General features: G+C 41.4%; 1 protein-coding gene across 6 annotated transcripts in view; it reads left to right on the top strand.

Annotated features, from left to right (window-relative positions):
* KIZ (kizuna centrosomal protein) overlaps positions 1 to 15379 on the top strand; it is a 205321-nt gene that overhangs the window by 95762 nt on the left and 94180 nt on the right. For 4 of the 6 annotated variants that reach the window (XM_073557406.1, XM_073557408.1, XM_073557410.1 and 1 more), the window contains 3 exons: positions 1176 to 1326; positions 3457 to 3522; positions 13524 to 13622. In XM_073557406.1, coding sequence (XP_073413507.1) covers positions 1176 to 1326; positions 3457 to 3522; positions 13524 to 13622 — 316 coding nt within the window. The remainder of the gene's footprint in view (positions 1 to 1175; positions 1327 to 3456; positions 3523 to 13523; positions 13623 to 15379) is intronic. The other 2 variants (XM_073557407.1, XM_073557411.1) reach the window with 2 other exon arrangements.

Below are 15379 nucleotides of genomic sequence, written 5' to 3'. Positions count from 1 at the left end.
TTGTTTTTTTGAGTTGATATGGCTAAAATTGTTACAGATGTTAGGCTAGGTTCATATACACAGTGATGTCCACTAAGCATTGTGTCGGGGTTTCGGTGAGTGAGAATCCTCAAAATACAGGTTTACAATGGAAACCCTGAGAGAGCTCCAGTAGAGCTATTAACTATTATGAGATGGACAGTCACTTTTTGGCCTCCATCCCGGAAGTGTTCATCATTTTCAACCATGCTTCTTAAAGGGTAAGACAAACACTGTTGCAATAAATGCCAGAGTTCAAAGTGACTGTCCACCTCATAGCAGTTATAGGCTCCGTCTGGGACCTATGGGGATTTCCTCAGCCTTTGTTCAACATTTCAACCAATATTGTTTTTTATCAAGGACAACTGTGATGGAATGAGGCGGTGGTGGTTTTTTTAAAACCTTGGATCTTGTGTCACACTTTTTGTTGGACCAATTAAAAAAAAAAAAAATTTTGAAGTCTGATACCTTCTATTCTTCTCCTGTTGGTGCTGGGAAATTGTAAATGATGCTTGAAAAGGTAGGACATGGTGGGGCACCATTATATTTCCTAAATGTACCAGTACTTGAGTCTGCTTAACCCACCGTTATCGACAGGTCGACCGACAATCTAATTTTTACAGGGGCGCTGGCCAACTGATGGTTGGGTAAGATGTTGATCATGCATGTCCAATTTCGGACCTCCGATTGCATTGTTCTCTCTGAGAAAAGCCACCAGCCGACATATCAGTCAGTAACTTTCTCATAGAGAACACAGGAGTGCTCGGCCGGACCAGTATGGGACAGTTTGCTTAGATGATTGTCGGTCGAATCATCAGTTGGCTGGCAGCAATCTAGTGTGTATGGCCAGTTTTAATTCATTTGTTCTTTGATTGGAGGCAGCTATACTAGATGGTGAAACGTGTACGTCTGGAATCATTAAATTTATCTGCATGTAATATCTCTTGATACTAAATTCTTACAATGCTGTGCAAATTACTGTAAAAGGAAACTGCTGTTTTCATGATCTGTTTTGGCCAAGTGACAGACTCGCACCTCTCCAAGCATAAGCGCATCTTGAGGACCTCTACATGATTATATTGCTTCTTTTGTGTTTGAATTGATACTCTTACTGTGCTAATGAGCACGTTGTAGTCATCCCTGTACTGTCATTGTAGGGTAACCTGAATGCCGCAGGAGATTTGAACAATCCTACCTCAGTTTCCAGCACAGACGAACAAAGCTCCAACCTTCTGAAGAGGGATCAAACTGTAGATGAGCGCTATAATCATATGCTGCAAAGTGAATGCCATAGAATACAAAATCAAGGCGAGTTTTTCTTATGTTATTGAATATACCACTCTGTATATTCACTACTGCAAAAAAAAAAAAAAGAAGAAAACACAGGTGATCCCTTGGGTAATATTGCTAGGTAACATAGATCTCAAATAATTGATACACCGGACATATTGACCTGTTAGTTGTGCTATGATGAGATCCCTGTGGAACTGTGCAAACAGGAGCATTATCAGGGATTGGGGGGTGAACTTTGTAACAAGATCAAAATTATTTAATCCTGTCACCAGGCGCTGCTACTTTTGGTGACATGAGCACATTGTTTTATTCGTTTTATTCTTTATTGCGTTGCAAGTTCACCTCCCTTTTCTTACTTCTTTAGAAGAAAACCGTGTTTTATGACATGTATCCATATAAAATACACAGGTCCCAATTCATCAAAGTGTTTAGGGCAGAATACTGTCAGAAAACAAACATTTTGTAACTTTTTAATGTAAAGACAGGCAAAAAAGTTAGGGACTTTTCCCAGTAGTTTCAGTCAGAGTGGGGGGGGGGGAATCGGGATGAGGGATGGCTAAACCCACCCACGTTGAGGATGCCGTGTCAGCGTCGCAGACCTAGTTGTAATAAGATCATTAGAACGATGTCTGTTCTGTCCATTCATGTATTTGTACAGTGTAGTAAGATCTCCTCTCCTCCAAACTGAATAACCCCAAGTTTCATAACCTGTCTTGATACTGTAGTCCACCCATTACCGTAAAGGTTATATGTGAGACTTTAAAAAAAAAAAAAAAAAGTATCTGAGCACTAACGGGCAGGTTGCTGCTACCTGGCACTGCCTGGCACTGGTCACTAAAGTTGAGTTGTTTGCTGTCCACCCATACACCTAAGTCTTTTCCGGTGATGTCTTTACCCAGTGGAAGACTTAATAAATCCTGAAACTATTTTAATTAAGGTCTGTACATGTGAAAGATGGTTGGTTTCGCAGGCGGAAGCCAATTATATATTAGAAATCCTGACCATGCAGTGGACTTCTACGTCCAGTAAGCTGAGTCTGCCTCTTTATTAGCAGCTTTTTGCTGTGGCTCATAGATGACTTGGATGCACTTTTTTCAGCTTCTGAATCCCCAGAGAACGTCTTTAATGGCAAATTCCCATGTAGTGGTTTGTGCCGATGTAAGCAGTGAAGCCTTAAACTGCAATTCACCGTAAAACCATGTATAGTATTTGCCTCGCCGTTCTCAGGCGCTTTTTATAAAAATACCGAACCATAAAATGCCTTCAGATGCTAGCGAGAAACATTCGGACAAGCGCATACATTTTCCTTAGGTGAGCTATACCGTGGCATAGTAATTAACCCCTTTTATCTCTTTGATGTCTGAAACCTGTAAATGTTTCCCATGATATAATATCAACCAAATTGAAATGTTACATGAAGTGCTTTCTCCCCGCTTTTTTTTCCTCCATTGCTGCAAACTAACCGCAGTGATGAACACCACATGATTTGTTTTAATTATGTCAAGGCAGACCATAGACAAAGCAATTATGCCAGCCATATACACCAAGAATCCATTTTAATAATCAAAGTTTAGCCTGGGATAATGACTGGGTAATATACACTCGCTGGGTTATCTTCCTCAGTATCCATCTCATCAAAATCTAAAGAGCTCGGCAATTAGGATGAAAAACCCTTTATATGATTAAGCTGGGCACATTGATTTAGGTCTTTTGAGTGCATGCTTGTTTTATTCTCCGTGGAAAAAGCAACTTTGATTCCAGCTAATTAAGTTTGTTGGGTTTTTTTGCACATGTCCTGCTATTCAGAGCGACACTGTTGGTATTTATATACAATTTTTCTTGTTTGTTTTTTTTTTATTTTTTTTATTTCATCTAGTTAAAGCATAAATAATTTAAGAAGCCTGCTTGGCTCAATCATTTTTTTATGGCAGCTGAAGAAGGCCGAGAAGAAACCTATTTGATAAAAAGTTCACAGTAGGCTTTTCTTTTGAGAACCAGAAAGTAGAAGACGAGATCAATAAAGACTAGATAACAACAGTATAAGGCAAAAAAAAATATACTCAAAGAGCAGGGTTTAACTGGAACTAAGCCAGCCTGGTCATCACGCCTTTGAAATGTTTCATTATTTTCTGTCTCAACATACAGATGACACAAGCTCGTGTGAAGACGACAGCCGAGACGGAAAGTTTGAAGAGAAAAAACGTGCGTCAGGTAAAAAGTCATTTCGAGATGAAAGAAAGAGGCAACAACGCCCACGAGGGTATTAAAGCAAATGAGCCGATATTACTAAATACAATGTATGCCTGGTAAATAAAGGTGATCGCGCACTAACGAGTAGGAAGAGATGCCGGAAGGCGAGTTCCACTGTTGCGGAGTGAAAATCACCTGACCTTTTGGGTTTTTACTTTATTTGTAGATATTGTAGAATGATTAATGCTTGTCAGCTTGCTTCAGTAATTACCCTGGAAACTGCAGATGTTGCTAATTTGCTACTTGTCTTTTGTAACTGGATAACTATCGGTTATGAGATAGTCAAATACGAGACTAAACCTCGCTTTTAAGCCGACTCTGAGGAACTCAATGGGTGGGATTCAGAAGAGTCAGATTTTTTGATTTTTCTCTCTGATTTATGCTTTACTTTTCATATATCAGGGAATATAGATCGAATTGTACGGCCAGTTTACAATTCATAAATGCTATAAATTATCATTTTTTGCAATTATTAGTATAAGATACAGCAGCGAGCAATATAAAAACTATTCTGATCCTCCTTCTTCCCGAGTAGGTTTTTATTGCAAAGTGAAGGCAATATTAAGACATTTTTGTTGTGCAAGAGGGATGGGATAAGCAGATAACAAAAATTGTAAGCCCGGAATAGGGTAAGGTGTCCCTAACAACACCAGAAAGCCTAAACAGAACGTATGCCAGCACTGAAATTATATAAAAAAATTAGTTTAAAATATTTTATCTTTATTAGGAACAAATTATTAAAAAGAACATACCAAACCAAGTCACAACAAGACAGGGTGGGTCAGTACCGTGAGAACTCCAAAAAAATGAAGAGACCCCAACTAATTAATAGTGTATAAAAAAGTAATAATATAATGACAATATAATATATTATGACAATTACAATATAGTATATTATACAATAATGAAGGTAGAGGATGCAGACATTATTTGACCAACAGAAAGAGTCCAACAAATAAAGGTAAAGACAGAATGTGCTTGATATTAAGGAGCTCACCCACCAAACACCCGACGCACGTTTCACAAATGCTTCATTAGGGGTGAATCATTTGTGAAACCCATGTCTGGTGTTCTATGAGTGAAAAATTTTATCCTATAAATGTTTTTTATGTATGATCCACATTACATTTAAAATAAATCTGTATTTACGTATTTTTTTATGTTACTATGGAAAAGTTTAGAATTCTTTTAGCCATCACTGGACCGTGAATGACACCTGGACCATAGAGATCTAGATTTGCAAAGCTGGCACTTTTATTTTGCTGGTAGATTGTTGGAAGTATATATTTGGTCAGCTTGGAGTAAAGAAAACTGATAAATTAACAGATTCTATTGTTACCATGTGACTAGTTATAACTCATTTGTTATGTATTGTTATTCTGAACAGTTCAAAGTTCTTCTTTTCAAGTTTGTCCATTATTTATCCCTCCCCCATTATTCTGCTATTATCCAAATATTGGCTGAGCATCTGACATCTGAGCCATTCTTCTGTTATTATTATACTTTCTCCGGCATCAGGTTTAACATTAAACAACGTGATGTACTCATGACAAAGAAAATTTAAAAGGGTTTCTATGTGATTTCAGAAGTTGTTCATTTGTTGTGGCTAAGATCTGTAATGTAGATGTTATATAATTTAGGTCAGGTATTCTGCATAAAAAAGCAGTGTAAATTGACGCAGGACATTTAGGAGGGACAGTGAGAGTCCTGCTTATTTCGCTCGCACACATTTCTGTGTGGTTGAGGTTAGCAGGACTCTCACTGTCTCTTAGAAGTCCTGCCACAATTTGCACTGCTTTTTTTTTTATTTAGAAATTCTGATCCAAATTATATACCGTAAATGTATACAACAAAGAGCTCAGCTTATGCCACTCTCAAGTAGGGGAGAAAAAAATAATTTGACCGGTTTGCTTTAAGGTTGTGTTACACAAAAATTATTTTTCCAAAAGGTCTTTTCAGTGGTTTACTCATTTCATATTGCTAAGCTATGGCATCACTATGATTAATTTGGATCAGACCTCTAAGTCTACCACCAGCCATCCTGTGAATAGAGGGGATACAGCACTGGTGTAGAGCTGTGACCCCCCTCTTTACTGTTTTCCTATGCGTAATGGTCCCAGGCTGTCCGACAGTTCCGGAAATTGCAGCTCACCCTATTGAAGTGAAGTTTTCCCTGCACAGTGCACCGCTCCCCAACTATGCAGGGAGAAATTAGAAGGGGATGTAGCACTACATCAGCTCTACTTCGCCTTCAATCTCAAGATCTGTCGGCGTCCCTGAGGTTAGATCCCCAATGATCATAAAGTGATGGTATATCCTAGCAAAATACCATCCCTTTATGAGAAATTAAAGCCCAGTTAAAGTGGCCATAGTCCTTATGTATAAGTTAGTTTGGCAGAGCCGAGTACTTTCGACAGGAGATGAGAGGTATGCCAGACACCTATGATAACCTTTCGAATTGAATGTCGTAATATTGACACGCAGTTTTTGGTGTCCTAGAAGTTGATGTACATATATTGAGGCACTTGCAACAAATGTTGTGAATTTTACCAAATTGCTTTAGTTCATAATTGCAAACATGCTTTTGATAATTAATTACTCTTTACAGTGTTTTTTTAATGATTTTTTTTAGTTTTTTTCTAATCCCTTTCATTGCGTTTATGTTCAGATTTTGCACTGTACACATTCCCGTCTCCTGTCTTGCTGATTAGTGTTAGTAATTTAGTAATGATCTATGCCCTTTAGTATGCAAGAACATAGCCAACTCTACTTTGGGGAAAAAAAAAATCTAAATTGAGAATCCAGCCAATACTTTATAATGACTCTGTAAAATCTAGAGTTTGCAATTAGTAAGGTTGTGTGCTGTGTGCAAGAAGCAAATTGTTAATTAGGTCTAGTTCTGAAAACATACACATCGTTAGCAAGTAGTCCTAGATCCACCCACGTCCCCCTTTCAGATGAAGGATATGTCCTTGTAGCACCTCTCCATTAATGACTGCATAAATGCATGGATTATGTATGTACACGGTGCGTTGACATACATGTGGCGAATTATAAGTAGCGAGTCTGCCTGGCTACTTTGGACTTTAAATTAAAATAATGATTTGCAGTAATATACCCTCATTCCCTATTCCAGCTCCTCTCACTTTTTTCCTTGCTGTGTGTTTGAAGATGGAGCAAAGCGCAGTAGGGTGCCCCAGGGAGCCACAGCAAGAGCACTGCATTGTCAATTAGCTTTTTTACTTTTAATAAAACTGATTCTTACTTAGAAAATGTGCTCTGCCGCTAGTAATTAAAATTTTAATAAGTGAGAGATTTTCCAAGTACAGAATTCTTTTAAAGATAGTTCTAGTAAAGCATCCAGTGATGGCGAAATATGTAATAAAAGCAGTATCGCAATGCTACGCACCAGGCCTGCACAGTTTAATGTCTGTGGTTGTACCAAGTATTTAATTCTTTATTTGCCAATATTAAACACTGTTAACTTATATAACTCTTAGTTTAGGGTTAAGAGAGAAATTGGGCATTTTATGTGCCTTTAAGTACTGGAAGTATTGATTGCTGTTTTGGTCCTGAGAAGAACAGATTGATTGCAGTTGGTAATAACCTTTAATGGACCAGTATAGTAGTTCTCAAAGATAAAATACCTGGAAGATTCTTGAACAGGTTTTGAAAATCCTGTCCTTCATGTATGAGATTAGCTGGGAAATGTCCTGCGAATATAATGATAAGGCGATCCTCAGAAATGCTTTTTTAAACCTATGGGTGCTTACTGTCTTCCACTCTACTCTTAAACTATGACTGCTGAGTACTCGGCTGGGACAGCTGAGAAGCTGAAAATGTGCCGATATGTTTGTTACATAGAAGACAAACATTTTGTCAACTGTTCCACGAATGTAAGATATCACTGCACACGGTGCACATTTTTTTTTTAGCACAGTGGAACTGATATTTATGTTTCTTATCTGCGATCAAATTTTATTAATCGGGAGTACAAAAAACTGCTATTTGGCATGAAGGAAAAAGAGAATAGCATATTTTTTTGTAATTAAAACTTAATCACAGCATAACTGCTAACTTTTATAATTCTCTAGTATAAGTTCTAATTTGTACTCTCCTACTCCTTTCCTTGGGGGATAAAAAATCATAGATGGATTTACTGTTACAACTTGGGTTGAAGCAGTCTTGACTAGAGATGAGCGAACGTGTTCTGAAAACGATCGCCAATCTCAAATTCGGCATAAACGTAGCACATTTGGATTAGTGTTCACTTTCAGGAACATTTTTACTCAAAATTGGGAACAGTTCAGTAAATCATTGCGCTTCCTGTGCTGCATAATGAGTGGGAGGGACGGAGAACGTATTTGATGAGGGGAGGGGGCGTGGAGAGGTTAGGGAAGCAGCTGAAAAGATTACTGCAGGGGGTACGTGCTTTTTTTTACCTTTAGGCTGTGTGCCCACGTAGCGTTTTTTAAGCGTTTTTAGACAAGCGATTCTGCTGCAGAAACGCCTAAGAAAAGCATCCAATTGATTTTTAATGAAAAACGCACATGTTGTGCCAATGGTGCGTTTTTAACCACTGTGGGAACGCTTAGCGATTAAAAACGCAGCATGTTCATTACTTTTGCGGAATCGCATGCGATTCAGCATACCATCAATTATATGGGCAAAAACGCTTAGGAAAATGCATGCACAAACGCTTACAAAAGCGCATCAAAAAACGCATGCGTTTTCCCAGGAGCAGAGTGTGCAATTCTGCTCAGGTTTATTCGGCTTCAGAATCACTACGTGGGCACATAGCCTTAGCGTTGTGTGCGGATTCCAGCATCCAATCAGGGCACAGAAACCATCCACAACGTCATGACAATAGGTCTTCTGTGATTGACTGCCGAAGTCACATGTCCCTAACCACATAAAAAGCGGACATCTGTTTTGCTGGCACCATTTGCTCAGTGTCACAGTGCAGAGAGGTTGCTCCTGTGCTACTGCTGGTGCTGAAAGTGAACTTGACTGTGAAGTCCTATTTGCTACTCCAAATCATTTGTGCTAAAACTGTGTTTTAATGGCAAATCAGAAGGCCAGATTTCCACTTAAAAATCATTAGGATAATATTGGGTTGCAGCCTGGAGGACCAATTAGCTACTCCAAATAGTTTGTGCTAAAACTGTGTTTCAGTGGCAAATCAGATTTCCACTTAAAAACCAGGCCTAACAGTGTTGTTCAGGCACACCATCTAAGAAAATAAATAGTGATTATTCATTTAGTGACAGGTGACTGACAGCTGTGGGCCTTAGGTTGTGAAACAGCAGGGTACAAGAGGGGAAGGCTACTTACAACGTGACTGGGGAAAAAGCGAGGTCGTGGTAGAAGTGGGAATAGGCTTGGTGTTCGAAGTGTCATTAGATATTAATGTGAATTAAAGCTCAACTGAACAAACACCGTCTCATCCTATCCAAAGACCACTGACAAAATCTGTTACTGGCCAGGCTACTCAACTCCCTTTCATTGGTAGCTGCAAAGCGGTATGCCTTGTAGATGAGGTTCAAAAAGAGCATGTGCTCGAGTGGATGGCCAGCGCTGCATCAAGTGGTCTCTCCTACACTCCCTCCACCTTATCGTCACACACAGTACAATCCTCTTTGTCCCCCCCCCCCCCCCGTCAAAAATTTTCAAACGCCCAACTGACTGGGGTACCTCAGATGGGCCATTCTGAAGAGCTGTTCACACATGCTATTCCAGTGGCATCAAAGTTCTGCTCCGAAGAATCACAGAATCCAGAGGAGAAAAGCATCTGCACCAATGCCCAAAATGTTTGCATGTTGCATCTGGACGATGTAGGGTACAAGCAGAATCCAGACCCTCATCACCAGACATTAACCACCAAGGGTGGAGGTGATCCTGATGAGACTGATATACCAGAGGCGCACACTGACTGTACTGAGGTATCAGGACAGAGCCCTTTGGTAAATCACATCATTCTACTGTTTACTAAAAATGGAATGAGGCCTACAAAGAAAAGAACACAGAACCTTCAGTCAAATGTGGTGGTAGTTAAAAGATGTTTTGCTGCCTCTGGCACTGGATGCCTTGACTGCTTGCAAGGTATCATGAAATCTGAATATTAACAAAGCAAATTGAGTTCCAATGTAGTGCCCAGTGTAAGAAAGCTGGGTTTGCATCCTAGGTCATGAGTCTTCCAGCAGGACAATAACCCCAAACATACTTCAAGAAGCACCCATAAATGGATGGAAACAAAGCACTGTATCGTTGTGAAGTGTCCAGCAATGACTCTGGATCTAATTCCCATTGAACACCTGTGGAGAGATCGTAAAATTTGCTGTTGGGAGTAGGCGCCCTCAAATATGAGAGACCTGGAGCAGTTTCCAAAAGAAGAGTGGTCCAAAATGTCAGATGAGAGGTGTAAGAAGCTTGTTGATGGTTATAGAAAGAGATTGATTGCAGTTATTTATTTCAAAGGGTGTGCAACCAAATATGAAGTTGAGAGTGCCAACAATTTTTGTTCTGGCCTATTTTTGTGGTTTTGTCTGAAATTATGTCCAATTTGCCTTTTTTTCTTTGTGTGTATTGGAACAACACAAAAACCTCAAAGGAAATAAGCATGTTTAAGAAAACATTTTATAATTTCAACAACTTTCTGTGAAAAGTGGATTGGTCATCGTGACCCCCTTTAGACTTTTATTTTTGGGGCCATCTGAAGGCAATTGTCCATGCTGTGAAGATGCGAGACGTGCAGCATCTGAAACAACGGATACTGGAAGCCTGTGCTAGCATTTCTTCTGCGGTGTTGCTATCAGTGTAACAAGAGTGGGAGAAGAGGGTTGCATTGACAATCCGACACAATGGGCAGCACTTTATGACCACTTATAAAATGTGTTCAAACTTGTAAATAACCATGAAAGAATAAAGTAACGTTAAAACCAAGCACAACATTGTTTTTCTTGTGAAATTCTCAATAAGTTTGATGTGTCACATGACCCTCTTCCCATTGGAAAAAATAAAGTTGGATCCAAAATCGCCGACTTCAAAATGGCCACCATGGTCACCACCCATCTTAAAAAGTTTCCCCCTCCCATATACTAATGTGCCACAAACAGGAAATTGATATCACCAACCATTCCCATTTTAGTTAGGTGTCCCTATATAAATGGCCCACCCTGTATATTATTTGGCTTTATGGTAGGGAAAGTGTAGTATCCTATTTAGTCCTCTAGATGGGGTAAAGTTATGTTCAGAATGTAAATAGTTAAAAGTAGGAGGGGCTAACTGTGGTTAAGCCGGGGAGGATGTGACATTTGTGTCAGTTGGGCTAGGTAATCCTGACAGCGCAGTTAACCCCGTAACGTTCAAAGAGACGAGCCCAGCCATTCAGGGCCTGAGGGCCACAGATGACAGCAGTGCAGAACACAGCAACGCAGATCACAGCAGTGCAAATCAATGCAGTACAGAGCACAACACTGTAGATGGTAGTGAGACAGTTGGCAGCAGTACAGCAGCACAGATCGCTCATCATGAGGCAGCTTACTACGTGGGCAGATGCCCTTTTGTCTGGGGCGAAACAGACAGGGGAACTCCCAAAGATAGCAAAGCTGGACAGGGAGGATGCTGTGATGCTGACCGGAACGGGACGCCCAGGCAAGTTCTGGAACGTGACAGTGAGAATACAGGGAAAGAGAAGAAGGCAAGCTGTGTGTTACCTGAAGTACATGCTGTAACTGAAGAGAACGGACTGAGAATATATAAGAGTAAAGTTTCTTGTTTAAAGTTGGAATTGGACTGTGTCTCTGTTTGTGCCAAGAAAGTTGGAAAAAATATACAGCCACATACAGTCATGGCCAAAAGTATTGACACCCCTGCAATTCTGTCAGATAATACTCAGTTTCTTCCTGAAAATGATTGCAAACACAAATTCTTTGGTATTATTATCTTCAATTAATTTGTCTTAAATGAAAAAACACAAAAAGAATTGTCCTAAAGCCAAATTGGATATAATTCCACACCAAACATAACAAAGAGGGTGGACAAAAGTATTGGCACTGTTAGAAAAATCATGTGATGCTTCTCTAATTTGTGTAATTAACAGCACCTATAACTTACCTGTGGCACCTAACAGGTGTTGACAATAACTAAATCACACTTGCAGCCAGTTGACATGGATTAAAGTTGACTCAACCTCTGTCCTGTGTCCTTGTGTGTACCACATTGAGCATGGAGAAAAGAAAGAAGACCAAAGAACAGTCTGAGGACTTGAGAAACCAAATTGTGAGGAAGCATGAGCAATCTCAAGGCTACAAGTCCATCTCCAAAGACCTGAATGTTCCTGTGTCTACCGTGTGCAGTGTCATCAAGAAGTTTAAAGCCCATGGCACTGTGGCTAACCTCCCTAGATGTGGCCGGAAAAGAAAAATTGACAAGAGATTTCAACGCAAGATTGTGCGGATGTTGGATAAAGAACCTCCACTAACATCCAAACAAGTTCAAGCTGCCCTGCAGTCCGAGGGTACAACGGTGTCAGCCCGTACTATCCGTCGGCATCTGAATGAAAAGGGACTGTATGGTAGGAGACCCAGGAAGACTCCACTTCTTACCCCGAGACAATAAAAAGCCAGGCTGGAATTTGCCAAAACTTACCTGAAAAAGCCTAAAACATTTTGGAAGAATGTTCTCTGGTCAGATGAGACAAAAGTAGAGCTTTTAGGGCAAAAGCATCAACATAGAGTTTACAGGAGAAAAAAGAGGCATTCAAAGAAAAGTACACGGTTCCTACAGTCAAACATGGCGGAGGTTTTCCTGATGTTTTGGGGTTGATTTGCTGCCTCTGGCACTGGACTGCTTGACCGTGTGCATGGCATTATGAAGTCAGAAGACTACCAACAAATTTTGCAGCATAATTTAGGGACCAGTGTGAGAAAGCTGGGTCTCCCTCAGAGGTCATGGGTCTTCCAGCAGGACAATAACCCAAAACACACTTCAAAAAGCACTAGAAAATGGTTTGAGAGAAAGCACTGGAGACTTCTAAGGTGGCCAGCAATGAGTCCAGACCTGAATCCCATAGAACACCTGTGGAGAGATCTAAAAATGGCAGTTTGGAGAAGGCACCCTTCAAATATCAGGGACCTGGAGTAGTTTGCCAAAGAAGAATGGTCTAAAATTCCAGCAGAGCATTGTAAGAAACTCATTGATGATTACCGGAAGCGGTTGGTCGCAGTTATTTTGGCTAAAGGTTGTGCAACCAAGTATTAGGCTGAGGGTGCCAATACTTTTGTCCGGCCCATTTTTGGAGTTTTGTGTAAAATGATCAATGTTTTGCTTTTTGCTTCATTCTCATTTGTGTTTTTTCATTTAAGACAAATTAAATGAAGATAATAATACCAAAGAATTTGTGTTTGCAATCATTTTCAGGAAGAAACTGAATATTATCTGACAGAATTACAGGGGTGTCAATACTTTTGGCCATGACTGTAGGAAAAGCCCTGAAGGCATGGTCAATGGAATACTTTTTTATTGATCCATACCTGATTCATTTTGACAAATGTAAGGTTTTCTACTCTCGTGAAGAACAAACTAGTCTGCTGGGATGTGATAAAGCCACCTGCCACACTGAATACCCTCTTTGACAGTATACTGGAGAGCAGATAAAACCATACACCCATTGCAAACTGGGCTATTTCTCGCCACTGGTCCAGTTTGCTGACCTAGAAGTCCAGAGAATTGAGGTTTAGGGTCCATGACGACCAATCCACTTTATCACCAACCATTCCCATTTTATTTAAGTGTATCCATATAGTTGTATACATATAGAGGGCCCACCCTGTATGTGTATATACACATACACGCACACACACACTCATGGGCGAAAGTGTTTTATATTTCTGGTTGTCTTCTACAGCAAAAAAAGCAACATTTTTGTAAATGGCCTGTCTTTTTTTTGTGTTTATTTTCAGGCAGTTCAACTGTTTTGTTACAAGATGTAAAGAAGAAAGTTTACAAGAGAGAAAATAACATTGAGGAATTTAGTGATGTTTCGGAAATTGAAATTCCTGGTAAGTAATTGTAATCTATACATAGTGTACATTAACCCATAGACAACTTGTGAATTACCGTATATACTCATGTATAAGCCTAGATTTTCAGCCCATTTTTTGGGGCTGAAAGTCCCCCTCTCGGCTTATACGCGAGTCATATACCGGGGGATCGGCAGGGGAGGGGGAGCGGGGGTGTCAGAGATCATACTCACCCCCTCCTGTCTCGTCTCTGCAGCCCCCCTGCTTGTTCCATGTTCTCAGCGCCCCTGCTCTTCCTGCTTCAGCGGTCATGTGGTACCGCTCAATAAAGTCATGAATATGCGCATATACATGACTTTAATGAGCGGTACCATGTGACCGCTGAAGCAGGAAGAGCAGCGGTGCCAAGAACATGAAACAAGCAGGGGGGCTGCAGAGACGAGCGCCAGGAGGGGGTGAGTATGAACGGGGGGAGCCATATTCACCTGTCCCCGTTCCACCGCTGCGCGTCGCTCTCCTATCTTGAGTCTCTGCAGTGACATTCAGGTCAGAGGGTGCGATGACGTAGTTAGTACGCGCCCTCTGCCTGAACAGTCACTGCAGAGCCGGCAACGCTGATGAGCAGCAGGCAGTGACGGAGGTGAGTATACAGTGTTTTTTTTTTTTTGTTTTGTTTTTTTTTTTGTAACTGAGGCAGCGGCAGCAGCAGCAACATGATGGGGCCACTCACTGTCCTCATTATCTGGGGCCACTCACTGTGCAGCAAAACTGGGGCCAACTACTGTGCAGCATTATCTGGGGCCACTCACTGTGCAGCATTATCTGGGGCCACTCACTGTGCAGCATTATCTGGGGCCACTCACTGTGCAGCATTATCTGGGGCCACTCACTCTGCAGCATTATCTGGGGCCACTCACTGTGCAGCATTATCTGGGGCCACTCACTGCAGCATTATCTGGGGCCACTCACTGTGCGGCAAAACTGGGGCCACACCCTGTGCAGCATTATCTGGGGCCACTCACTCTGCAGCATTATCTGGGGCCACTCACTGTGCAGCATTATCTGGGGCCACTCACTATGCAGCATTATCTGGGGCCACTCACTCTGCAGCATTATCTGGGGCCACTCACTGTGCAGCATTATCTGGGGCCACTCACAGTGCAGCATTATCTAGGGCCACTCACTGTGCGGCAAAACTGGGGCCACACCCTGTGCAGCATTATCTGGGGCCACTCACTGTGCAGCATTATCTGGGGCCACTCACTGTGCAGCATTATCTGGGGCCACTCACTGTGCAGCATTATCTGGGGCCACACACTGTGCAGCATTATCTGGGGCCACTCACTGTGCAAAATTATCTGGGGCCACTCACTGTGCAGCATTATCTGGGGCCACTCACTGTGCAGTATTATCTGGGGCCACACAATGTGCAGCATTATCTTGGGCCACACACACTGCAGCATTATCTGGGGCCACACACACTGCAGCATTATCTGGGCCACTCACTGTGCATCATTATCTGGGGCCACTCACTGTGCAGCATTATCTGGGGCCACTCACTGTGCAGCATTATCTGGGGCCACTCACTGTGCAGCATTATCTGGGGCCACTCACTGTGCAGCATTATCTGGGGCCACTCACTGTGCGGCATTATCTGGGGCCACTCACTGTGCGACATTATCTGGGGCCACTCATTTTGCAGAAAAACTGGGGCCACTCACTGTGCCCCCTAGGCTTATATGCGAGTCAATAAGTTTTCCCAGTTTTTTGTGACAAAATTAGGGGGGTCGGCTTAT

This window comes from Dendrobates tinctorius, unplaced genomic scaffold, assembly GCF_039654945.1.
Source record: "Dendrobates tinctorius isolate UK_male_01 unplaced genomic scaffold, ASM3965494v1 ptg000250l, whole genome shotgun sequence".
Classification (NCBI taxonomy): Eukaryota; Metazoa; Chordata; class Amphibia; order Anura; family Dendrobatidae; genus Dendrobates; species Dendrobates tinctorius.
This window is presented reverse-complemented; position numbering and strand designations above follow the sequence as displayed.